The following is a 27490-nucleotide window of genomic DNA, read 5'->3' as shown; positions in this document are numbered from 1 at the left end:
ACACTGTTATGTCACAGTTTTTTTGTTCACTGGTCAGTTTGTCAGCTGGTCAGCTGTCCGTCATATTCCTGACCAGCAGCACTAAGAAGACTGCAGTGAATTTAGCGCACTTGCAAGCGCCTGTGTACCCTCTCCACCTTCTAAATCCATTACGGAATGGAAAACAGTCGAACTTATCCACAAAAATAATAATTAAATGTTCGAAAATCACCTTTTTTCACCAAATATTCCGCTCGAATTACTGTGTGTTGTTTTTCATCCGGGCGCTGCCATGATACCACAATGCACCGCGCGGGGTGATTCAACCAATGAGGGTACGCCTCACAGCGACCGCTTAGCAACAAGCCGGATTTGTTTACGTCGGGACAGGTTTAAAAACTCTAATTGTATTGGTTCAGAATGGCGTCATCGGGAATTCCATGCTCATTTTTAGAAAGTAGGTCAACTTGGCGTCACAAAGATAGCAAACATGGCTAGGGGGATTCCCCCTTATTGCCGCCAGTGAGCCTTGAAAACACTTCATTTTCTCAAGGAATTTTAACACAACGGACTCATTTCTGAAGACATACCTCGTACAAAACCTTCAAATAAAGGTGATTTAAGATGTTTTCTTGCTATTTCCATGATTGGGATCGCTAGATTGTGGCTTTATGGACTCATTTTTGTGAAAATCTCAATTTCAACCAAGATACATTTTTTTCACTTATTTGCCTGTAGCTCAAAATTAGCCTGTGCGCATTCCGACTCATTTTGCCAGCACGGGTCACATATATATATATATATATATATATATATATATATATATATATATATATATATATATATATATATATATATATATATATATATATATATATATATATATATATATATATTCTGCTCAAAGGAAGGTCAGTTTTGTAGCTTCTGTAAGGAGCTAAAGTGTTTTCAGACGTGTGAACATGATTGCACAAGGGTTTTCTAATCATCAATTAGCCTTCTGAGCCAATGAGCAAACACATTGTACCATTAGAACACTGGAGTGATAGTTGCTGGAAATGGGCCTCTATGTAGATATTGCACCAAAAAGCAGACATTTGCAGCTAGAATAGTCATTTACCACATTAGCAATGTATAGAGTGTATTTCTGTAAAGTTAAGACTAGTTTAAAGTTATCTTCATTGAAAAGTACAGTGCTTTTCCTTCAAAAATAAGGACATTTACATGTGACCCCAAACTTTTGAACGGTAGTGTACGTACTCATAAAGTAGTACAGTTGGCACAGTACAGTAAACTGACAGTTAATATTTAAACTTTTAACATGTGACATTTCTTTCATTCTGGGGGCTGGGCTGTATATATATATTTATATATATATATATATATATATATATATATATATATATATATATTAGGGATGTCTGATAATGGCTTTTTGCCGATATCCGATATGCCGATATTGTCCAACTCTTTAATTACCGATACCGATATCAACCGATACCGATATCAACCGATATATACAGTCGTGGAATTAACACATTATTATGCCTAATTTGGACAACCAGGTATGGTGAAGATAAGGTACTTTTTTAAAAAATGAATCAAATAAAATAAGATAAATAAATTAAAAACATTTTCTTGAATAAAAAAGAAAGTAAAACAATATAAAAACAGTTACATAGAAACTAGTAATGAATGAAAATGAGTAAAATTAAGTGTTAAAGGTTAGTACTATTAGTGGAGCAGCAGCACGCACAATCATGTGTGCTTACGGACTGTATCCCTTGCAGACTGTATTGATATATATTGATATATGATATATGGGTTTGTTGGAATCGGACAGAAAATGACCGAGTTACATCCGACTGAAGTCTACCAAGTTTGAGGGTCCGTTTTGAGAAAAAGCAGCTTAAAGTTTACTGTTCCAGAATAAGAATGTTCCAAAACTAAACTCCATAGCAACCATACCTTAAAAGTCCTTGTAGCAACACCAAAATCGGTACAATTAAAGTCAAATCCCATGTGTAAAGGAAAAATATATATTCAACTCTATTGAAAACGGTTATGTACAAAAATGTCAACACTGTTATGTCAGTTTTGTTGTTCACTGGTCAGTTTGTCAGCTGGTCAGCTGTCCGTCATATTCCTGACCAGCAGCACTAAGAAGACTGCAGTGAATTTAGCGCACTTGCAAGCGCCTGTGTACCCTCTCCACCTTCTGAATCCATTACGGAATGGAAAACAGTCGAACTTATCCACAAAAATAATAATTAAATGTTCGAAAATCACCTTTTTTCACCAAATATTCCGCTCGAATGACTGTGTTGTTTTTCATCCGGGCGCTGCCATGACACCACAATGCACCGCGCGGGGTGATTCAACCAATGAGGGTACGCCTCACAGCGACCGCTTAGCAACAAGCCGGATTTGTTTACGTCGGGACAGGTTTAAAAACTCGAATTGTATTGGTTCAGAATGGCGTCATCGGGAATTCCATGCTCATTTTTAGAAAGTAGGTCAACTTGGCGTCACAATGATAGCAAACATGGCTACTTGCTTTCTTGTGTCCTTGTCTTTGTCTAAACTTTTTAAAGCCTCTTTTCTTGAGCTGTCCTCAAATCTAAACATCAAAATGAATTTGATCAACTGGACTCTCGACGCAATTGACACAGTCTTTTCGACAAGGAAAAGAGGTTCGGGGGAGCCTGGCTGCCCTGATGGAACCATTGCTGCGGGGTACGTGAGAGATTCCTGGAATACTTGGAGAATCATGTGCCTCTCAGTCCTTTCCATCGAGGACGTGGAAGACATCTACCTATTTGGAGCTGTGATCGCAGGGCATTTGCTGATTGGGCTGGGCATTGCTCTGGTGTATCGTCAAATTGGGAAGACGATGGCAGCCACTCAAGGGGCCAACAGGCTGTTCAACGCAATGGAAGGATTGGGTCGTGCTGTGGGATCACAGACTGGAGCAATTGCTGATTTGAATCGCAAGGTAGATTCTATCTTGATGAAGTTAGAGAAAGAATAAATTGGAATTGTCAGAGCCAGCATATAGAGCAGGAATGTCATTGTTTTGACTGCTCGAAGAAAAAACAACATCTTAATCTACGATTTGACTCCCTCGAATGGCCTTGAGGAACAGGCTGTTTGAAAACACTCCCCTGAGGACTCCTCAAAGATGGACGCTTTTGACCTTTCCCTTTTTTTTCAAAAGCACCTGGGTCGGACTCTTGAACTCTTGAACTCTTGGGGCCGGCCTCGGCCCATAAAGACAATTCCAACATCTCACCCAAGTTAATTGGGCATACATGCACGCACACACCCCTCCCCAAATCAACGCCTTCACCACTGCTTAATTCCTCCGGGGTTGTGGGGGCTGAGTAGCGCTCAACAGCAGCTGCCGGCCTCCAAAGTCCTGTTGGATGACTCTGTTGCGAGTTGTTGTGATTACATGTACCATGTTTATGTGTGCCATGCTATGTGAGGTTTTTTCCTCGGACTCAGTCTGGACCATTCCTGAGGGTCCAGCCTCAGACTGATATTTTTTTTACTCTTCCCCCCCTTCCCCAATGTCACCTTTTTCCCACCTTTTTAAGGAGCGCCCTAAGTGGCTGATCTGTTGGCGGTCCCGTCTTGTCTCCCTGTAACGTATGTCTGCTCTTAGCAGGATTGTGCCGAAAATGTAATTTCAGTTCTTATGTGTCTTGTACATGTTAAGAATGGACAAATAAAGCTCCGATTTGATTTTGATTGATATATAATGTAGGAAGCAGAATATTAATAACAGAAAGAAACAACCCTTTTGTGTGAATGAGTGTAAATGGGGGAGGGAGGTTTTTTGGGTTGGTGCACTAATTGTAAGTGTATCTTGTGTTTTTTATGTGGATTTAATAAAAAACAAAAAACAAAAAAACAAACAAAAAAACGATACTGATAATAAAAAAAACGATACCGATAATTTCCGATATTACATTTTACCGCATTTATCGGCAGACCGATATTATCGGACATCTCTAATGTATATATATATTCCTCGCGTACTAATTGACTGAAAGAGCAAGCACTTGGCGTGATGATGTCATGTTGTCGATGGAAAGAAGCATTTTTAGACAATATGATTAGCCTGAGCGGCTAGGAAACGCCGAGAGTAACAAGCGCTGGCCTTGTTGCCTTTCCATTAACAACAATAAATTTGTTTTTAGTATAAGTTTGCTGGTTTCAAGAAATGTAATATCATTATGTCAAGATAATGGCACTAGCATTTACTTCATTTAAGAATATTTTTCAACATATTGAGCAAAAAGGTCTCTTTTTTTTTTTTTTCTACCAAGAAAAGTGCACTTGTTATTAGTGAGAATATACTTATTTGAAGCCATTTTTGGGTTTATTGAGGTTAGCTAATTTGACTTGTTTTGGAAAGTCTTGACAAGCCAAATTTTCTTGTTCTATTGGCAGAAAATGTTGCTTAGTTCAAATAAAATACCCCTCATTTTTATTTTTTTTCCTTGTTTTTGAACACTGACTTTTTGCAGCGTGTACTAGAGTATTTTTCACAAAATATCATTTATAATCTAAAACTTGCTTTGTTTTAAACGGCATGTTACGTGTTGACATTTTTGTAGCGCCTGTTTGCTGACCTTTCTGAGCTACTCGTCATGCATAAAATTCAAACTATTTCCCATTTCGCAACTCCACCCTACAGCCGCACCCCCGAGGAATACACTTCTGGTGTTGTGACTCCCGTTTACATCTGTCATGTCAAAAAGATCTTCTCGCTGGCTACTAATAGTTGCTATAAACCAGGGGTGCCCAAACTTTTGGTGGCAAGATGGCTACATGACTCTTGTCTTACATTAAACATGAAGAAAACGGCAACAATGTATTTTGTAAACAAATATAAAACGTCATCCTTTCCAAATATAACTGTTAATAAGGAAATAATACAAAACGTTAGTGAATATCGTTACCTGGGTGTCATTTTGGAGCCAACACTTGGCTTTAAAAAACATATCAAACAGATGTGCCAGAGTCTTAAATACAACATAAACATGTTCAAATGTATCAGGAATTCATTAACACTGGAGGCAGCTCAAACTTATTTTAATGCAATGATTATGTCTCCTTTTTGTTATTGTATAACATGTCGGTCGCAGCCAAGCAAAATGACACTGAGGCCATTGGAAACTTTGCACAAACAATCCCTCAAAATCCTTCACCGAAAACCACAACACCACCATCACTGTTTAGTACTCTAAAAATATAGACTGTTAAATTTAGCTAACATTCAAAGATTAGCATCAATACGAACGGCCCATCGAATCCTAAACAACACGGCACCAGCGCCACTTAAGCACTTTGTCCAGTTTACATCTGCTGTGACAACTAGAAACACACGAGCCTCCACCAGGAAACGGTGTAGCGTAACTGTACAATCAGCCTTTTCATATAAAGGAATGGAACAGGTTACTCTTCATTCGCAATTGAAGTTAAAAAGTGGCTTTGGAGCAATCAAAGCTGCTCACACGGTCAATAAGGTGGCCACTATGATTGACACATCAACTTCATAACTTAATTTGATTACATGCTATAGTATGATTTTATTGCATGAATTTTGTATCCCTTTAATTTAGGTAGCCAGGGACTGCAGATGGAAATGAGCTATTTAGCTATAATCTGGTACAGAACATATCTGTCTTTGAGCTTAATGTTTCTGTGCATTGTCCCTTCAAATAAAGACTCAACTAAAAACTTGGGGCCCGCATTGGGCTACAAAAATGTGTTCATGTAAAGTAACTACCGGTATATATATATAGCCTCTACATCAGGGGTCACCAACCTTTTTGAAAGCAAGAGCTACTTCTTGGGTAGTGATTAATGCGAAGGGCTACCAGTTTAATACACACTTCAATAAATTGCCAGAAATACCCAATTTGCTCAATTTACCTTTAACTCTATGTTATTATTAATAATTAATGATATTTACACTTAATTGAACGGTTTAAAAGAGGAGAAAACACGAAAAAAATGACAATAACATTTTGAAACATAGTTTATCTTCAATTTCAACTCTTTAAAATTCAAAATTCAACCGAAAAAAAGAAGAGAAAAACTAGCTAATTCAAATCTTTTTGAAAAAATTAAAAAAAGAATATATGGAACATCATTAGTAATTTTTCCTGATTAAGATTAATTTTAGAATTTTGATGACATGTTTTAAGTAGGTTAAAATCCAATCTGCACTTTTTTAGAATATATAACAAAATGGACCAAGCTATATTTCTAACAAAGACAAATCATTATTTCTTCTAGATTTTCCAGAACAAAAATTTTAAAAGAAATTCAAAAGACTTTGAAATAAGATTTAAATTTGATTCTACAGATTTTCTAGATTTGCCAGATTTTTTTTTTTGAATTTTAATCATAATAAGTTTGAAGAAATATTTCACAAATATTCGTCGTCGAAAAAACAGAAGCTAAAATGAAGAATTAAATTAAAATGTATTTATTATTCTTTACAATAATAATAAAAAAAAAATTAATTGAACATTGATTTAAATTGTCAGGAAAGAAGAGGAAGGAATTTAAAAAGGTAAAAAGGTATATGTGTTTAAAAATCCTAAAATCATTTCTAAGGTTGTATTTTTTCTCTAAAATTGTCTTTCTGAAAGTTATAAGAAGCAAAGTAAAAAAATTAATGAATTTATTTAAACAAGTGAAGACCAAGTCTTTAAAATATTTTCTTGGATTTTCAAATTCTATTTGAGTTTTGTCTCTCTTAGAATTAAAAATGTCGGGCAAAGCGAGACCAGCTTGCTAGTAAATAAATACAATTTAAAAAATAGAGGCAGCTCACTGGTAAGTGCTGCTATTTGAGCTATTTTTAGAACAGGCCAGCGGGCTACTCATCTGGTCCTTACGGGCTACCTGGTGCCCGCGGGCACCGCGTTGGTGACCCCTGATCTACATATTATATTAATATAATGGATATAACATGAATAATTCATTGGACGTTAAGAGTATATGAAAGGTCGACTTCTGCTTTGTTTACTTCTGTGAGGACCAACGTTCCCTCTAAGGTGCGCGCCTGTGCAATTACGCACTGCTCAAGCGTCCTCTGCGCACGGCAAATCTATGCCACGCACAAAATCTAATAACAAAATAAGCGCATAACAATTTTCGACACACGGACACGACAGAGAAAACAGTTTTCGTCGTCATTGTTCAAATATTGTCACGTCTGTCGAGACGCTTTGAGGACATGAAATCCATCCATCACTTTACTGAGCAAAACTCTTTATTGTCGGCCATAAACACATCACCAAAACATGAGTAAAAAAAATGCTATCTAGCAAAAGTGGTTATTTTCTGCAGTACAAACCAGACCAAAAGTTGTTATATCAACAGCAGCCGCTCGCTCTTTCTCACTTGCGCCAACACATGCACATGTGGCACTTAGCCAGTGATGCGTTTACAGACACACAAAAAGTGGGACAACTCCAACACCGCACATAAAGTGTTATTCCAGCTCGTTACACTATGATTTACCAATTAAACGTGTGCTTATTCTAGCGTCATTTATTAGGAATCTTCATTTATAAATATGAATCATGAAATGCTGTTAGTATATTAAATAAATACTAATAAAAATATAGGAAGTTGCAGGAATGTACACATGATCCCCTGCTTACATCTCATTGTGCAATATGTGGATGTTTTAATGGCAACTAAATGCAATGTCTGAAAGGGCTACAAACTATTTCCAAAGCAGGACCTCCACCCAGACAAACAATACAAGTTCATGAAAAACAATATTTGTTGTTATTGTCATTGTAAGTGGGCCTAAACACTTCTATTAGAAATGGAAATGACTGCTGTCATTTGATTATAATAATAAGAGAATGTTGTCTGTCTATCTGTGTTGGCCCTGCCATGAGGTGGGGACTTGTCCAGGGTGTACCCCGCCTTCCGCCGGAATGCAGCTGAGATAGGCTCCAGCGACCCCGAAAGGGACAAGCAGTAGAAAATGGATGGATGGATGGAGATGTAAGTTGTTATTTAGTCAGGTTTGGGCCAGGTGTGCTGCTGGAGGGCCACATCGACAATATTTCAATTAAATTTTGCTCAATATTATTTTTGATATATACCGTAAGATAAATAATAATAATAATAATAATAATAATTAATAATAATAGTAATACTTCAACATAGTGTGTGTAACAGCATTCCATGACTAATATAAATAAATGAACATTAATAATAAATGACAGTAAAATAAGCACACGTATGACTGAGGAGTCATAGTGTAACTTTGTGTGGTGTTTGAGTTGTCCGACTTTTTGTGTGGCCATAAACGCACCAGTGGTTGCGTGTTGGTGACAGATGACAAGTTGCTTTTGGCCTGGTTTGTACGGCAGAAAATGACTAGTTTTTCCAGATAGAATTGTTTTACTCATGTTTTTGGTGTGGTTATGGCCGAATATAAACAGTTTTGCTCAATAAAGTGATGGATATAATTCCTGTCCTCGAAGCATCTCGATAGACGTTACAATAATTGAACGGTGTTGACGAACACCGTTAGGGCCGCTTGTTGTCACTGTCACTCAGAGTTGCATTGCAAAATTACACGGAATAAATGTGTTTATTTTGTTTAGAATTCAGATGGGATTTGATTTGGTGCGCGGCATATATTTGCTGTGCGCAGCGGACGCTTGAGCAGTGCGCAATTGCGCAGGCGCGCACCTTAGAGGGAACGTTACTTGGCAGTCCATGTCTTGTTGAAAACACGGCTGTAATTCTAGGCAGGCGAATACTATATTCCCGGCGCCAATTCAAGTAAATACGGTAGATGTTTTTTCAACTTTATTTTGTAATTTGTGATTGCAGTTGTTCACATTCACTCACAATCACGCCCGCGCATACGTTCACACGGAAGTAATACAAATAACGATTTTCAAAACAAAAGCAGCACCGTTGTATTGCACACTCGACATAGATACTTTTTAAAATGTATTTTTTAATTTATAATTGGCCTCACGCGGGCCGGACAGGGACGCACAAAGAGCCGCAGAATGCCCAGGTCTGAATTAGAGGGAACATTGGTGAGGACCTCCTTCAAGTTTTGTAATCAATCAGAAATATCATGCAGCTAAAAATGTGCCAAACATGGATAAGCGTGGAGTGTTTTGCATTTTTCCCCATCATGCTTTGTTTGTAATGATTGACAATGGGTGTCAATTTGAGGTTTTTTTATGGGGCGTGAACATTTTTTTTTTTCATAATGCCCACAAAAGTTGAGTGAGCAGCTTATTATGTGTGACCATGACATGTTGTGTTAGGTCATAGACGTAAATGCTGCGCATACCTTCTTTTCAGACTATAATTCAAGGCCATTGACCTGTATTCCTGACATCGTCCACTAGATGTCGACATAATAGCAGCATCAAAATTGTCAGACGAGCAAAAATGGATGCAAAACTGACATCTAAGTAGGATAAATGATCTCAAATAAGGGTGATATTTGCTTATTTTCTGTCTAAAAAGATCATTCTTCTCACTAAGCAGATTTTATGTTAGAGTGTTTTACTTGTTTTAAGTGTTTTGGTGCTAAATGATGTCAGTAAGATATTACAGCTTGTTGCTGAGATTTGATGAGCTATATTGAGTAAAACATGCTTGAAACTAGAATATCAAGTGTTGCAAAGCTGTGTCATCAACACTCACAAGTAGGGATGTCCGATAATGGCTTTTTACCGATATCCGATATTGTCCAACTCTTTAATTACCGATACCGATATCAACCGATACCGATACTGATATATACAGTCGTGGAATTAACACATTATTATGCCTAATTTGGTATGGTGAAGATAAGGTCCTTTTTTTTTAAATTAATAAAATAAAATAAGATAAATACATTTAAAAAAAATTCTTGAATAAAAAAGAAAGTAAAACAATATAAAAACAGTTACATAGAAACTAGTAATGAATGAAAATGAGTAAAATGAAGTGTTAAAGGTTAGTACTATTAGTGGAGCAGCAGCACGCACAATCATGTGTGCTTACGGACTGTATCCCTTGCAGACTGTATTGATATATATTGATATTGTGTGATATTGCATATTGTGTATATTGTGTTGTTTTTGTACATTGTGTGGTTTCTTCTTTTAAAAAAAAAAATGCAAAGCCCCTCGGGGAAGCAAGCTAAATTTCGTTGGACCTGTACCTGTGCATGCACAATGACAATAAAGATCATTCATTCATTCATTCATTCATATATAATGTAGGAAGCAGAATATTAATAACAGAAAGAAACAACCCTTTTGTGTGAATGAGTGTAAATGGGGGAGGGAGGTTTTTTGGCTTGGTGCACTAATTGTAAGTGTATCTTGTGTTTTTTATGTGGATTTAATAAAAAATAAATAAATAAATAATAAAATAAAATAAAATAAACGATATCGATAATAAAAAAAACGATACCGATAATTTCCGATATTACATTTTAAAGCATTTATCGGACATCTCTACTCACAAGTATAAAACTACTTTTTTAAAGTCATCATTTCTTATTTCAAGCATGAAAAAAAACATCATGATGTATGCATATCATTATGTCAAGATAATGGCACTAGCACTTACTTAATTTAAGAATATTTTTCAACATATTGAGCAAAAAGGTCTCATTTTTATACCGAGAAAAGTGCACTTGTTATTAGTGAGAATATACTTATTTGAAGCTATTTTGGGTTCATTGAGGTTTGCTAATTTGACTTGTTTTGGAAAGTCTTGACAAGGCAAATGTTCTTGTTCTATTGGCAGATAAATTTGCTTAGTTCAAATTAAATACCCTTCATTTTTGTGTTTGGGGCGGGGGCGTGGCTAAGGGCGTGGTTAAGAGGAGAGTATATTTACAGCTAGAATTCACCAAATCAAGTATTTCCTATATATATATATATATATATATATATATATATATATATATATATATATATATATATATATGTATGAAATACTTGACTTTCAGTGAATTCTAGCTATATATATATATATTTTTTAAAAATTTTTTTTAATTATACATATAAATAAAAGACACTTGAATTTCAGTGTTCTGCAGGCTATCCAGTAGGTGGCAGTATTGTCCTGTTTAAGAGTGTCACAACATTGCTGTTTACGGCAGACGAACTGCTTTACGGTAGACTAAACGTGACTGCCTTTGTTGTGTGTTGTTCCCGCGCTGGGAGGACGTTAATGAAACTGCCTAACAATAAACCCACATAAGAAACCAAGAACTCTCTCTCCTTGTTGTGCACTCTACTCTGTAAAAGCCGTAGATGTTATGACGTCATTGGGCAGGCAAGCTGCTGGGAAAGCGGACGTGAGAACAGGCTGTCCCCACTCAGGTCCGCATTGAGCTGGAGGGGGCGTGGCCTCCAGCTCCGGCCGAATACCGGGAGTTTGTCGGGAGAAAATCTCTGCCGGGAGGTTGTCGGGAGAGGCGCTGAATAACGGGATTCTCCCGCTAAAAACGGGAGGGTTGGCAAGTATGGCATCAGTCCATCTTAGATGAGTTCGGGGCCCAGTGAAGCGTTTCTGGGTGTTGGCTTTGCATAGGAGAGTTTTAACTTGCACTTACAGATGTAGCGACCAACTGTAGTTACTGACAGTGGTTTTCTGAAGTGTTCCTGAGCCCATGTGGTGATATCCTTTACACACTGATGTCGCTTTTTTTGATGCAGTACCGCCTGAGGGATGGAAGGTCACGGAAAGTGTAAAAGGCAGCATCTGGGGTGTATTAGTGGCCAAGACATGGGTAACTTACACATCTGTGAAGGCACCATTAATGCTGAAAGGTACATACAGTTTTTGGAGCAACATATGTTGTTACCATGGACGCCCCTGTCAGAATAATTGTATCTAAGTTATCACAAAACTTTGTGTTTCAATGAGTTCCCGGCGAGCAGACAAAAGCTGTCCTTGATCCTACCAATCAAAAGGCTTGTAAAACTCCCCTGTGTAGGATGGGAAGCGACATGAAGGCGTCGGTTTCTTTGATGTATTGTAATCCACAGGAAGATTTTGTCTTGACCCGAGATCTACAAAGCGGAGAGGAAGCAGGACCTGACCCCCCTCCAGGCACCTTTTCTTTGAACTGTTTTGCAACCAAAGGCGACGGCTGTTTACGACCCCCCTTCCTTTAGAAACAGCTGTTGCCATGTAATCAGGGAAAGTCCAAATAAAACAGGCGTACAATCTTTCGTCAAGAGCGTGGTGGGAGACTGAACAAAGAGTACAACCCAGACGTTTCTCCTCAATGAGCTAAATTTAATCCTGTCTCTTGTTTTAATTCCTTGCTTCTTTGTCTGTTTAATAGATGTCATCAGTGTTTGAACCATGGACGCCCCTGCTTATTTCAGCAAGACGATGCCAAGCCAGGTGTTACAACAGCGTGGCTTTGTAGTAAAAGAGTGCGGGTACTAGACTGGCCTGCCTGTAGTCCAGACATTGAAAATGTGTGAAGGCTAAAATATGAGAAGGGAGACTTTTGAACAACTTAAAGGCCTACTGAAACCCACTACTACCGACCACGCAGTCTGATAGTTTATATATCAATGATGAAATCTTAACATTATAACACATGCCAATACGGCCGGGTTAACTTATAAAGTGACATTTTAAATTTGCCGCTAAACTTCCGGTTCGAAACGCCTCTGAGGATGACGTATGCGTGTGACGTAGCCCGACGAACACGGGTATGCCTTCCACATTGAAGCCAATATGAAAAAGCTCTGTTTTCATTTCATAATTCCACAGTATTCTGGACATCTGTGTTCGTGAATCTGTTTCAATCATGTTCATTGCATTATGGAGAAGGAAGCCAAGCAAGCAAAGAAGAAAGTTGTCGGTGCGAAATGGACGTATTTTTCGAACGTAGTCAGCCACAACAGTACACAGCCGGCGCTTCTTTGTTTACATTCCCGAAAGATGCAGTCAAGATGGAAGAACTCGGATAACAGAGACTCTAACCAGGAGGACTTTTGATTTGGATACACAGACGCCTGTAGAGAACTGGGACAACACAGACTCTTACCAGGATTACTTTGATTTGGATGACAAAGACGCAGACGTGCTACTGTGAGTATGCAGCTTTGGCTTTTTTTTTGCGTATGTACGTAACTTTTTTAAAATATATAAGCTTTATGAACCTTGGGTTAGGTGAACGGTCTTTTGGGCTGAGTGATTGTGTGTGTTGATCATGTGTTTGAATTGTATTGGCGTGTTCTATGGAGCTAGGAGCTAGCAGAGGAGCTAGGAGCTAGCATAACACGTACCGTACCGTAAGTGCGCGTCACGTACGTAACTTTTTAAAAATATATAAGCTTTATGAACCTTGGGTTAGGTGAACGGTCTTTTGGGCTGAGTGATTGTGTGTGTTGATCGGGTGTTTGAATTGTATTGGCGTGTTCTATGGAGCTAGGAGCTAGCAGAGGAGCTAGGAGCTAGCATAACAAACACGCAGGTGTTATTATGCAGGATTAATTTGTGGCATATTAAATATAAGCCTGGTTGTGTTGTGGCTAATAGAGTATATATATGTCTTGTGTTTATTTACTGTTGTAGTCATTCCCAGCTGAATATCAGGTACCGTGAGTATGCAGCCTTGGCTGCTAAACATTCGATAACTTGACCGTATGTGCGCGTCACGTACGTAACTTTTTAAAAATATATAAGCTTTATGAACCTTGGGTTAGGTAAACGGTCTTTTGGGCTGAGTGATTGTGTGTGTTGATCAGGTGTTTGAATTGTATTGGCGTGTTCTATGGAGCTAGGAGCTAGCAGAGGAGCTAGGAGCTAGCATAACAAACACGCAGGTGTTTTTATGCAGGATTAATTTGTGGCATATTAAATATAAGCCTGGTTGTGTTGTGGCTAATAGAGTATATATATGTCTTGTGTTTATTTACTGTTGTAGTCATTCCCAGCTGAATATCAGGTCACCCCCGGCTCTCACAGCATCTTCCCTATCTGAATAGCTTCAACTCCCCACTAGTCCTTCACTTGCACTTTACTCATCCACAAATCTTTCATCCTCGCTCAAATTAATGGGGAAATTGTCGCTTTCTCGGTCCGAATCTCTCTCACTTCATGCGGCCATCATTGTAAACAATAGGGAACTTTGCGTATATGTTCAACTGACTACGTCACGCTACTTCCGGTAGGTGCAAGCCTTTTTTTTATCAGATACCAAAAGTTGCAATCTTTATCGTCGTTGTTCTATACTAAATCCTTTCAGCAAAAATATGGCAATATCGCGAAATGATCAAGTATGACACATAGAATAGATCTGCTATCCCCGTTTAAATAAAAAAAATTCATTTCAGTAGGCCTTTAAGCCAGGGGTCACCAACGCGGTGCCCGCGGGCACCAGGTAGCCCGTAAGGACCAGATGAGTAGCCCGCTGGCCTGTTCTAAAAATAGCTCAAATAGCAGCACTTACCAGTGAGCTGCCTCTATTTTTCAAATTGTATTTATTTACTAGCAAGCTGGTCTCGCTTTGCCCGACATTTTTAATTCTAAGAGAGACAAAACTCAAATAGAATTTGAAAATCCAAGAAAATATTTTAAAGACTTGGTCTTCACTTGTTTAAATAAATTCATAAATTATTTTACTTTGCTTCCTATAACTTTCAGAAAGACAATTTTAGAGAAAAAATACAACCTTAAAAATGATTTTAGGATTTTTAAACACATATACCTTTTTACCTTTTAAATTCCTTCCTCTTCTTTCCTGACAATTTAAATCAATGTTCAAGTAAATTTTTTATTTTTTTATTGTAAAGAATAATAAATACATTTTTTAATTTAATTCTTCATTTTAGCTTCTGTTTTGTCAACGAAGAATATTTGTGAAATATTTCTTCAAACTTATTATGATTAAAATTCAAAAAAATTATTCTGGCAAATCGAGAAAATCTGTAGAATCAAATTTAAATCTTATTTCAAAGTCTTTTGAATTTATTTTTAAATTTTTGTTCTGGAAAATCTAGAAGAAATAATGATTTGTCTTTGTTAGAAATATAGCTTGGTCCAATTTGTTATATATTCTAACAAAGTACAGATTGGATTTTAACCTATTTAAAACATGTCATCAAAATTCTAAAAGTAATCTTAATCAGGAAAAATGAATAATGATGTTCCATAAATTCTTTTTTTTAAGTTTTTCTCTTCTTTTTTTCGGTTGAATTTTGAATTTTAAAGAGTCGAAATTGAAGATAAACTATGTTTCAAAATTTAATTGTCATTTTTTTCGTTTTTTCTCCTCTTTTAAACCGTTCAATTAAGTGTAAATATCATTAATTATTAATAATAACATAGAGTTAAAGGTAAATTGAGCAAATTGGCTATTTCTGGCAATTTATTTAAGTGTGTATCAAACTGGTAGCCCTTCGCATTAATCACTACCCAAGAAGTAGCTCTTGGTTCCAAAAAGGTTGCTGACCCCTGACTTAAGCTGTACATCAAGCAAGAATGGGAAAGAATTCCACTTCAAAAATGTGTCTCCTCACTTCCCAAACCTTTACTGAGTGTTGTTAAAAGGAAAGGCCATGTAACACACTGGTAAAAATGCCTTTTTTGCAATGTGTTGCTGCCATTAAATTCTAACTACATGATTATTTGCCAAAAATAAGAAAGTTTGTCAGTGTGAACATGAAATATCTTGTCTTTGCAGTCTATTCAATTGAATATAAGTTGAAAAGGATTTGTTGTATTCTCTTGTTATTTACCATTTACACAACCTGACAACTTCACTGCTTTTGTATACAATACCTTGATGGAGGTTTTCTTATGTGCCTTATAAGCAATAAAAAAATCAAAGGTGTTCTTGTCTCACATAAAGATTATGAATGATGGGCAAAATTCCCCCAAAAGTGCAGTGGTGCAAGCCTTTGTGTGACTTTGTGCTTTTCCTTACCTGAGCCAGAATATTCAGTAGCACCACCAGAAGCAGAATGAAAATGCTGCCACCAGATAGAAAGTACTTCATGTACAGTTTCACTCCAATGGCTCCTTCCCTCCGACTCTCTTCCACAAAGGTCAGCACCGGTTCAGCCTAGGAGGGAAGGAAGAGCAGCATCCCGGTCAAGACCCACCCTCTTCTGCAAGCACCATTACTGTACAAACCGTCAAATGGTCTCCATCCTGGACCGAGTTCACAGAGGAGGCCTGAGAGCGCACCGAGTTCTGGGACAAAGTCCGATTGCGGGTGGTCAGGTCTGTGGGGGGGAGCGGGGCTTCCTCTTCCTCCTTCAGCAGTGAGGTGAAGTCCACGCCGGATTGCTGGAGCTCCGCGTACGTCCCCTTGGCCACCATGTGACCCTGGAACACGGCACGTGCACAGATGTCAGGCGGGCACACCTGAGTCCGGAACCTTACCATCATTTGCAGACCGAGCGACGTCTGGTGTGCACAGAATGTGAACGCTCATGACTGAGTAGAAAGCATGAACGCTTCAATAGCTGCTCGGTACCAAGACGCAGGAAATACATTGACAGCTGCTTTTTTCAGTCTCGAATACTACAAACTAGAGTTGTACAGAATACTGGTACTAGTATAGTACTGTGATACTAATCAATCATTCAGTACGAGATCCAGACTTGACAACCCTCACAAATTCTCCGGGAGACTCACGAATTTCAGTGCCTCTCCTGAAAATCTCCCGGGACAACCATTCTCCCGAATTTCTCCCGATTTCCAGCTGGACAACTATATTGGGGGTGTGCCTTAAAGGCCTACTGAAATGAAATGTTTTTATTTAAACGGGGATAGCAGATCCATTCTAAGTGTTATGTTTTTTTAAGTAAGCAGCAAGTACAGTACAGTTAGTAGAACAACTGTGTTTTCATTACTGTGTACTGTACTGTATATATAATATATATATATATATATATATATATATATATATATATATATATATATATATATATATATATATATATATATATATATATATATATATATATATATATATATATATATATATATATATATATATATATATATATATACACTAGCGTTCAAAAGTTTGGGGTCACATGTAAATGTCCTTATTTTTGAAGGAAAAGCACTGTACTTTTCAATGAAGATAACTTTAAACTAGTCTTAACTTTACAGAAATACACTTTATACATTGCTAATGTGGTAAATGACTATTCTAGCTGCAAATGTCTGCTTTTTGGTGCAATATCTACATAGGTGTATAGAGGCCCATTTCCAGCAACTATCACTCCAGTGTTCTAATGGTACAATGTGTTTGCTCATTGGCTCAGAAGGCTAATTGATGATTAGAAAACCCTTGTGCAATCATGTTCACACATCTGAAAACACTTTAGCTCCTTACAGAAGCTACAAAACTGACCTTCCTTTGAGCAGATTGAGTTTCTGGAGCATCACATTTGTGGGGTCAATTAAACGCTCACAATGGCCAGAAAAAGAGAACTTTCATCTGAAACTCGACAGTCTATTCTTCTTCTTAGAAATGAAGGCTCGAACACTAAATTGTTTAGGTGACCCCAAACTTTTGAACGGTAGTGTATATATATATATATATATATATATATATATATATATATATATATATATATATATATATATATATATATATATATATAAGAAATACTTTAATTTCAGTGAATTTGTCAAGACTGGGTCCTTGGGTTTTGTTTCTCCGGAAGGCAACAGAAAATTGGCGCGGGCAAGGCGTGAATTTAAATACATGATATAATATAAACAGTCAAAAAAAAGAATAAACAAAATGAGCTCACAGCGGAGGGAAAAACTTGACTATGAAAACAAAAGGCGGAAGTACAAAACTTGGCTACAAACACAAAACTTGCACTAAGGCAGAAACTATGAACAATGAAACCAAAAAAACACTAACTGTGGGCTGAATAAAGACGAGAAAAGGGCATGAAAAAGAGTAGCATGGATCATAAGGGTGTGTAGATAGTGTGGAGCATGAATGTGATGCGGCCGGAAAGACCAACAGAAAATGAAAAGCTTAAATAACACAGACATGATTAACAACAGGTGTGTGAGTCAAAACGTGAAACAGGAGCGTGACAGGACAGGTGAAAACTATTGGGTTGCTATGGAAACAAACAAACAAGGAAGTGCAACCAGGAACTAAAAAGAGTCCAAAAAACAAACAGCACGTGGCCAAAACAAAAACATGATCAACAGACATGACAGAATTCTAGCTATAAATATACTCCTCCTCCCTTAACCCCGCCCACCCCACACACCCCCAATTTCCCCAATTCGGAGGTCTCAAGGTTGGCACGTATGACTATACCGCCTCTAAAAAGTACCAGTCCCCGCCCCCCCTTTTTGTTTAACGGGCATGACGGCGTGTCATGACATCGCTGGTTTTACCAGCAGAGGAGCATGTTGGGCAGCGCACACACACAGAGTACTTACAAGCAGACACAGTGTGTAGACAGAAAAGGGAGAACGGACGCATTTTGGTGCAAAAAGTAAAGATAAAGGTGAAGTTATAACACTGAAACACCCTCAGGAAGAGCTGCTTTAAGACATGGCTAGCTAGCTAGCAGCTAACATCCATCCACAGTGTTTTAGCTACTTCTAAATCACTAATCCTTGTCTCCATGGCGACAAATAAGGTACGTTTCTTAAAAGTAAGGAGGATAGCTAGACATGCTTCACTACACACCGTAGGAGGATACAATAGCTCACCGGCGTCACAATGTAAACAAACACCATGAGTGGATCTACACCTGACATCCACTGTAATGATATCAAGTATAGGAGCGTGTCTACTATGATTACATCAATATTCTTTTATCACAAAATCTTTTTTCCTTTTTTCCAAAATTCATATGTTTATAAAGTCAGTAAATATGTCCCTGGACACATGAGGACTTTGAATATGACCAATGTATGATCCTGTAACTACTTGGTATCAGATTGATACCTAAATTTGTGGTATCATCCAAAACTAATGTAAAGTATCACACAACAGAAGAATAAGTGATTATTACATTTTAAAGAAGTGTAGATAGAACATGTTAAAAGAAAAAGTAAGCAGATATTAACAGTAAATGAACAAGTAGATTAATAATCAATTTTTACAGCTTGTCCTTTATAATGTGTACAAAATAATAGGTGTATAAATGACACAATATGTTACTGCATAGACTAATGAGGAGTCTTTGTTTGTTTACTTACTACTAAAAGACAAGTTGTCTAGTATGTTCAACATTTTATTGAAGGACTAAATGACAATAATAAACATATGTTTCATGTACTTGTTTGTTCTAATAAAGACAATAATGACATTTTTTGTGGTCCCCTTTATTTAGAAAAGTACCGAAAAGTATTGAAAAACATTTTGGTACTGGTACCAAAATATTGGTATGGGGACAAGCCTAGTATGGACAGCCAGTTGTCCCAATAGCAGAGTTGTAGTGGTGGAACCAGCAGTGTACTATAACAACACAACTGTGCTTAGAAATAGTTTCCCTAGCTTGAAGCTCCTTCACTTCCTCGTCCTCCTGCTTGCAGCAGCAACAACAACAACAACAACAACAAACCTCCAGACGTTCCTCTTCGTTTTGTGTAATATTTACTTGAAAACTCTAAATGGTTCTAAGATGCCAAACGATCATCAGGGCGTCCGGTACGACCTGTCCGGACTTTTGGAATAATTAAGAGGCCGATGGGGGCAGAGGAATCGGACGGCTTGGTGGTGTACTGGATGAGGATCCCGAAAACAGCCTGGGGGATGGACACCAACCGGACAAAGGAAGACCAAAGAGGATTTGGCACAGAACTGTGGAGGCAGGGCTGGCTTTGATGGATCTGACATGGGACTGAGCACCGCCCACAGCCAAGGACAGGAACAGATGGAGATACTGTAGCTCACCCTGGCCTTAACCCAAGTTATTGTCTGGCAAACAATATGAGGTGTGTTGTGGTATGCCAGTTATACTATTACTGTAATGTGTTTATAGGTGAGGACCAAACCCACATTTGTGACAACACAGCATTTCTGCTACATCTTAGTTCCTGGAAAATCAGGTTCTAAGGAGGTGTGTTGTGAGACCGAGTTACGCCACACCCGCAGTTATGCTAGACGGTTATAATTAGTATAGTGTATGAGTGAGGGACAAATCTGCATTTGTCCGTGAACAGGTAAGTAAGGCAGTCCATCACCTTTGTGAGAGCTGAGGAGAAGCCACAACAGGCATCAAGAAGGCTGTGGATCAAGCGGGGGATCCATGGGCTACTCAAGCTACTTAGACACAAGCGGGGGATCCATGGGCTACTCAAGCTACTTAGACACAAGCGGGGGATCCATGGGCTACTCAAGCTACTTAGACACAAGCGGGGGATCCATGGGCTACTCAAGCTACTTAGACACAAGCGGGGGATCCATGGGCTACTCAAGCTACTTAGACACAAGCGGGGGATCCATGGGCTACTCAAGCTACTTAGACACAAGCGGGGGATCCATGGGCTACTCAAGCTACTTAGACACAAACGGGGGATCCATGGGCTACTCAAGCTACTTAGACACAAACGGGGGATCCATGGGCTACTCAAGCTACTTAGGCACAAACGGGGGATCCATGGGCTACTCAAGCTACTTAGACACAAGCGGGGGATCCATGGGCTACTCAAGCTACTTAGACACAAACGGGGGATCCATGGGCTACTCAAGCTACTTAGACACAAGCGGGGGATCCATGGGCTACTCAAGCTACTTAGACACAAACGGGGGATCCATGGGCTACTCAAGCTACTTAGACACAAACGGGGGATCCATGGGCTACTCAAGCTACTTAGGCACAAACGGGGGATCCATGGGCTACTCAAGCTACTTAGACACAAGCGGGGGATCCATGGGCTACTCAAGCTACTTAGACACAAACGGGGGATCCATGGGCTACTCAAGCTACTTAGACACAAACGGGGGATCCATGGGCTACTCAAGCTACTTAGACACAAACGGGGGATCCATGGGCTACTCAAGCTACTTAGACACAAACGGGGGATCCATGGGCTACTCAAGCTACTTAGACACAAGCGGGGGATCCATGGGCTACTCAAGCTACTTAGACACAAACGGGGGATCCATGGGCTACTCAAGCTACTTAGACACAAGCGGGGGATCCATGGGCTACTCAAGCTACTTAGACACAAACGGGGGATCCATGGGCTACTAAAGCTACTTAGACACAAACGGGGGATCCATGGGCTACTAAAGCTACTTAGACACAAGCGGGGGATCCATGGGCTACTCAAGCTACTTAGACACAAACGGGGGATCCATGGGCTACTCAAGCTACTTAGACACAAACGGGGGATCCATGGGCTACTCAAGCTACTTAGACACAAGCGGGGGATCCATGGGCTACTCAAGCTACTTAGACACAAACGGGGGATCCATGGGCTACTCAAGCTACTTAGACACAAACGGGGGATCCATGGGCTACTCAAGCTACTTAGACACAAACGGGGGATCCATGGGCTACTCAAGCTACTTAGACACAAGCGGGGGATCCATGGGCTACTCAAGCTACTTAGACACAAACGGGGATCCATGGGCTACTCAAGCTACTTAGACACAAACGGGGGATCCATGGGCTACTCAAGCTACTTAGGCACAAACGGGGGATCCATGGGCTACTCAAGCTACTTAGACACAAACGGGGGATCCATGGGCTACTCAAGCTACTTAGACACAAACGGGGGATCCATGGGCTACTCAAGCTACTTAGACACAAACTCATCAACCCTGGTTAGGTCACCTGGGCCAGGGTGTCTGTTGTGAGACCCCAAACACCCACTGAACCCAGGATGATGCGTCGAAGTTTATTACAACTAGCCCTTCTTTTTCGGGGCTAAGGAACAGGACAAGTGTGCAGTAGGGCTGTCCCAATACCAAAATGTATTTGATGCTTTTCGGAACTTTTCTAAATAAAGGAGACCACAAAAAATGTCATTATTGTCTTCAATTGAACAAAAAAGTACATGAAACATATGTTTATTATTGTCATTTAGTCCTTAAATAAAATAGTGAACATACTAGACAACTTGTCTTTTAGTAGTAAGTAAACAAACAAAGACTCCTAATTAGTCTATGCAGTAACATATTGTGTCATTTATACACCTATTATTTTGTACACATTATGAGGGACAAACTGTAAAAATGTATTATTAATCTACTGGTTCATAATATCTGCTTATTTTATGTTTTAACATGTTCTATCTACACTTCTGTTAAAATGTAATAATCACTTATTCTTCTCTTCTTTGATACTTGACGTTACTTTTGGATGATACCACACATTTAGGTATGGATGTGATACCAAGTAGTTACAGGATCATACATTGGTCATATTCAAAGTCCTCATGTGTCCAGGGACATATTTACTGACTTTATAAACTTAATATGAATTTTTTTAAATAAAAGGAAAAAAAGATTTTGTGACAATAAAAAATATCGATGTAATCATAGTAGTATCGCCTAGATATGCTATTGTACTTGGTATCATTACAGTGGATGTCAGGTGTAGATCCACCCATGGCGTTTGTTTACATTGTGACGCCGGTGAGCTACGGTGTGTAGTGAAGCATGTTTAGCTATTCCTCATCCTCCAGTGATAATGCTACTTGTAAGAAACATACTTTATTTGTCGCCATGGAGACCAGGATTAGTGATTTAGAAGTAGCTAAAACACTGTGGATGGATGTTAGCCATGTCTTAAAGCAGCTCTTCCTGAGGGTGTTTCAGTGTTATAACTTCACCTTTATCTTTACTTTTTACCCATTCTCCCTTTTCTGTCTACACACTGTGTCTGCTTGTAAGTACTCTGTGTGTGTGCGCTGCCCAACATGCTCCTCTGCTGGTAAAACCAGCAATGTCACGACACGGCGTCATGCCCGTTAAACAAAAGGGGGGCGGGGACTGGTACTTTTTAGAGGCGGTATAGTACTGAATATAATAATACCTGGGATTTATATAGCGCTTTTCTAAGTACCCAAAGTCGCTTTACATGTTAAAAACCCATCATTCATTCACACCTGGTGGTGGTAAGCTACTTTCGTAGCCACAGCTGCCCTGGGGTAGTCTGACGGAAGCGTGGCTGCCAATTTGCGCCTACGGCCCCTCCGACCACCACCTATCATTCATTCAACATTCAATCACCGGTGTGAGCGGCACCGGGGGCAAGGGTGAAGTGTCCTGCCCAAGGACACAACGGCATGGTAAGAGGCGGGGAGCGAACCTGCAACCCTCAGGTTTCTGACACGGGCGCTCTACCCACTACGCCATGCCGCCCCAATATGATTCATTAGTATCACGGTACTGTACTAGAACCGGTATACCGTACAACCCTAGCCCATAATGTAGTCCACCTTTCACCCTGGGTCATGTGGGGTATATTCCAAGTCCCACATGAGGCATAAAAGATGGGCTGATAGTGTGGGAAGCAGATCAGAATCATATCCATATTTAAGTGTTACTTCTTTCTAAACTCCTATAGTCATATAAAGAATAGCTAGTATTCTTCCTTCTTTTGAGTCTCATAGTAAGGTGTTGGCCTTCTAGATTGGAATGTGTCAGAGTAGAGATAACTCGGAGTAGTCTAAACAAAGGGAGTGGGGGCGAGGGACAGAGGGAAGATCACGGGACTTCCGGGGGTTTGAGGGGAGACCGAGCGAGACCGGGCGAGGGAACGCTTGTGTACTGGATCGGTCTCACGTTTGTCCTCTAAGCTTGGAGAATAAACCACAAAATACCAACTACTGCCTGTTGATTGAATATAAACATCAGCTTATTGCCATAAAAAGAATCTGGGAGAGACTAGCAATTTGAATTCCCCATTGGAGGAATGCTGGTCAACGCAACAATAGTTACACGCTTTGCCTTTCTGTCATGCTGCCTAGGAGGATGTGTTGTTGTTTGGGTGTTCAACAACATTCCTCATGTATGTACGGAGACATTTTGTCATGTCTGTGTTGATCATGTTTCTGTTTGGCCATGTGCTGTTTTGTTTTTGGACTCTTTGTGCACTTTTGGTTGTTTTGTCACCATAGCAACCCATTAGTTTCACCTGTCATGTCACGCACGTTCGGACTCACACACCTGTTGTCAATCATGTCTGTATTATTTAAGTCCATTGTTTTCTGTTAGTCTGCCTGGCGACATCACACTTTATCATGCCATGTTCACAGTCCCATGCTAAGTAAGTTTTTGTTTCATGTTCATAGTTTTTTGCCTTTGCGCAAGTCTTTTGTTTTCATTAGCCAAGTTCTGTACCTCCGCCATTGTGCGCGCCTTTCGTTCGTCCTTTTTTGATAGTATTAAATAAAATCATGTACTCACATTCACGTCTTGCCCGCGCCAACTTTCTGTTGCCTTCCGGAAAAACAAACCCCCAGGAACAAGTCTTGACACATTTCAGATATAATAAGCCACATGTGTCAAACTCAAGGCCCGGAGACCAGTTCTGGCCTGCCACATCATTTGATGTGGCCCGCGAAAGCCAAGAAAAAATGGGTTTCAATAAAATACTTTTTTTTTTTTTTTTTTACTAAATGCATTCGTTCTTTCCATTTTGACAGAAAAAATGAACGAAATAAGTTTATTTCGGTCATATAATCAACCATCAACCCTTTTGTGTGAGCAGTTTAACAGTACAGATGTTTAACAATCATACACATTTACACTACCGTTCAAAAGTTTGGGGTCACATGTAAATGTCCTTATTTTTGAAGGAAAAGCACTGTACTTTTCAATGAAGATAACTTTAAACTAGTCTTAACTTGAAAGAAATACACTCTATACATTGCTAATGTGGTAAATGACTATTCTAGCTGCAAATGTCTGCTTTTTGGTGCAATATCTACATAGGTGTATAGAGGCCCATTTCCAGCAACTATCACTCCAGTGTTCTAATGGTACAATGTGTTTGCTCATTGGCTCAGAAGGCTAATTGATGATTAGAAAACCCTTGTGCAATCATGTTCACACATCTGAAAACACTTTAGCTCGTTACAGAAGCTACAAAACTGACCTTCCTTTGAGCAGATTGACTTTCTGGAGCATCACATTTGTGGGCTCAATTAAACGCTCAAAATGGCCAGAAAAAGAGAACTTTCATCTGAAACTCCACAGTCTATTCTTGTTCTTAGAAATGAAGGCTATTCCACTAAATTGTTTGGGTGACCCCAAACTTTTGAACGGTAGTGTAGACACAAAAAGAAAAGAAAAAGAAATAGACTGAAGCCAAAGCTTATATTTGCCTATCCTATACCTTCACTGAAAATAAGATTACCTGCAACATCGTTCAAAAAAATCAATGGGATGAAAGTAAATTGTTACTATATTTTCTAATCTTCAATTATTTCACCTTTCCAGGTTTTCTTAAACCATAACAAAGAAGTACATGAGCTTGTTCCACCATTTAACTCCTGAAACTGAAATACATTTGTATTCTATATTCCTTCTTACTTGACCTATTTCAAACTTCAATATCCCCCGTAAATGATAGTTTTCTCCTCTTAATGTAAATAAGCTAAGAATACAAGCTGGAAGGCTGTTGTTTTTTACTGCAAACATCATTTCCATTGCTTTTAAAAACACAATATCTGAACATTTGAACACATTACAACTTATAAATAATGGATTGGTAAAAAGGGACAAGCGGTAGAAAATGGATGGATGGATGTTGATAGTAGCACGCTTTGTGTATTATTCCAATGACCCTTTTTTAAAGTTGAATTATTGGCTCTATGTTTGTTTTATAGACATTTCCCCAAACTTCAACACAATATGTTAAAAAATATGGAAAAATAAAATAATAATATAACATGTGCAGAAATGTCTTATTCAGCATGTGTCTTACTTCTTAAAGAATGCATATTTCAAACGTTAATATCATCTGATCATGCCAATTATATTATTGTATACTGTATTGCAAAACTATTTTTGTGGGATAAAAACAAATAGTTCAATATCTGCCTGTCACCTTTATATAGCAAGTTATACATAAAAACATCTAATAATCAAATGCATATGCATTTGGATTAATCATCATTAATCACAGGTTCTTACTAGGGATGTCCGATAATATCGGCCGATAAATGCTTTAAAATGTAATATCGGAAATTATCAGTATCGGTTTCAAAATGATCAGTATCGGTTTCAAAAAGTACAATTTATGACATTTTCAAATGCCGCTGTGTACACGGACGTAGGGAGAAGTACAGAGCGGCAATAAACCTAAAAGGCACTGCCTTTGCGTGCCGGCCCAGTCACATAATATCTACGGCTTTTCACACACACAAGTGAATGGAAGGCAAACTTGGTCAACAGCCATACAGGTCACACTGAGGGTGGACGTATAAACAACTTTAACACTGTTACAAATATGCGCCACACTGTGAACCCACACCAAACAAGAATGACAAACACATTTCGGGAGAACATCCGCACCGTAACACAACACAACAAATACCCAGAACCCCTTGCAGCACTAACTCTTCCGGGACGCTACAATATACACCCCCCGCTACACCATACCCCCCCACCTCAACCTCCTCATGCTCTCTCAGGGAGAGCATGTCCCAAATTCCAAGCTGCTGTTTTGAGGCATGTTAAAAAAAAAGAATGCACTTTGTGACGTCAATAATAAATATGGCAGTGCCATGTTGGCCCTTTTTTACATAACTTGAGTGGATTTATTTTGGAAAACCTTGTTACATTGTTTAATGCATCCAGCGGGGCAACACAACAAAATGAGGCATGATAATGTGTTCATTCCACCACTGTATATATCGGTATCGCTTGATATCGGAATCGGTAATTAAGAGTTGGACAATATTGGAATATCGTCAAAAAAGCCATTATCGGACATCTCCAGTTATTACTCGTGTGCATAATGTAAATTCATTTTAAAAATGCGGCCCTCTGAAAGCAGCCATTATTGCGATGTGGCCCTCAATGAAAATGTAAGAAGCTGGGAAATGAAGTGAATGATATTTATATAGCGCTTTTCTCTAGTGACTCAAAGCCCTTTTACATAGTGAAAGCCAATATCTAAGTTACATTTAAAGCAGTGTGGGTGGCACTGGGAGCAGGTGGGTAAAGTGTCTTGCCCAAGGACACAACAGCAGTGACTAGGATGTCGGAAGCGGGGATCGAACCTGGAACCCTCAAGTTGCTGGCACGGCCGCTCTACCAACCGAGCTATACCGCCCTGAGTCTCAAGCTCATGCACAAACAAGAGTCTTTGAAAACCACTAAGAGGACTTCCTTCACATTTGCTTTCTTGGAAAGTAAAACCTTGAAAGACTAGATTGTAGAAAGTAAAACCTTGAAAGATTAGATTGTAGAAAGTAAAACCTTGAAAGATTAGATTGTAGAAAGTAAAACCTTGAAAGACTAGATTGTAGAAAGTAAAACCTTGAAAGACTAGATTGTAGAGTC

At 38.9% G+C, this 27490-nt stretch overlaps 1 protein-coding gene across 1 annotated transcript in view; it reads right to left on the bottom strand.

Annotated features, from left to right (window-relative positions):
* The window catches only part of LOC133653278 (ATP-binding cassette sub-family C member 4-like), a 113343-nt gene that overhangs the window by 22839 nt on the left and 63014 nt on the right, over nt 1–27490 (bottom strand). Inside the window, exons 15-16 of the mRNA XM_062052383.1 lie at nt 16159–16353; nt 15950–16087 (exon numbers count right to left, since the gene is read on the bottom strand). Of these exons, the coding sequence (XP_061908367.1) occupies nt 15950–16087; nt 16159–16353 (333 nt within the window). The remainder of the gene's footprint in view (nt 1–15949; nt 16088–16158; nt 16354–27490) is intronic.

The sequence above is a fragment of the Entelurus aequoreus genome, linkage group LG07 (genome assembly GCF_033978785.1).
Source record: "Entelurus aequoreus isolate RoL-2023_Sb linkage group LG07, RoL_Eaeq_v1.1, whole genome shotgun sequence".
Taxonomy (NCBI): Eukaryota; Metazoa; Chordata; class Actinopteri; order Syngnathiformes; family Syngnathidae; genus Entelurus; species Entelurus aequoreus.
Note: the sequence above shows the minus strand (reverse complement) of the source record. Positions and strands in the feature narration are given on the sequence as shown.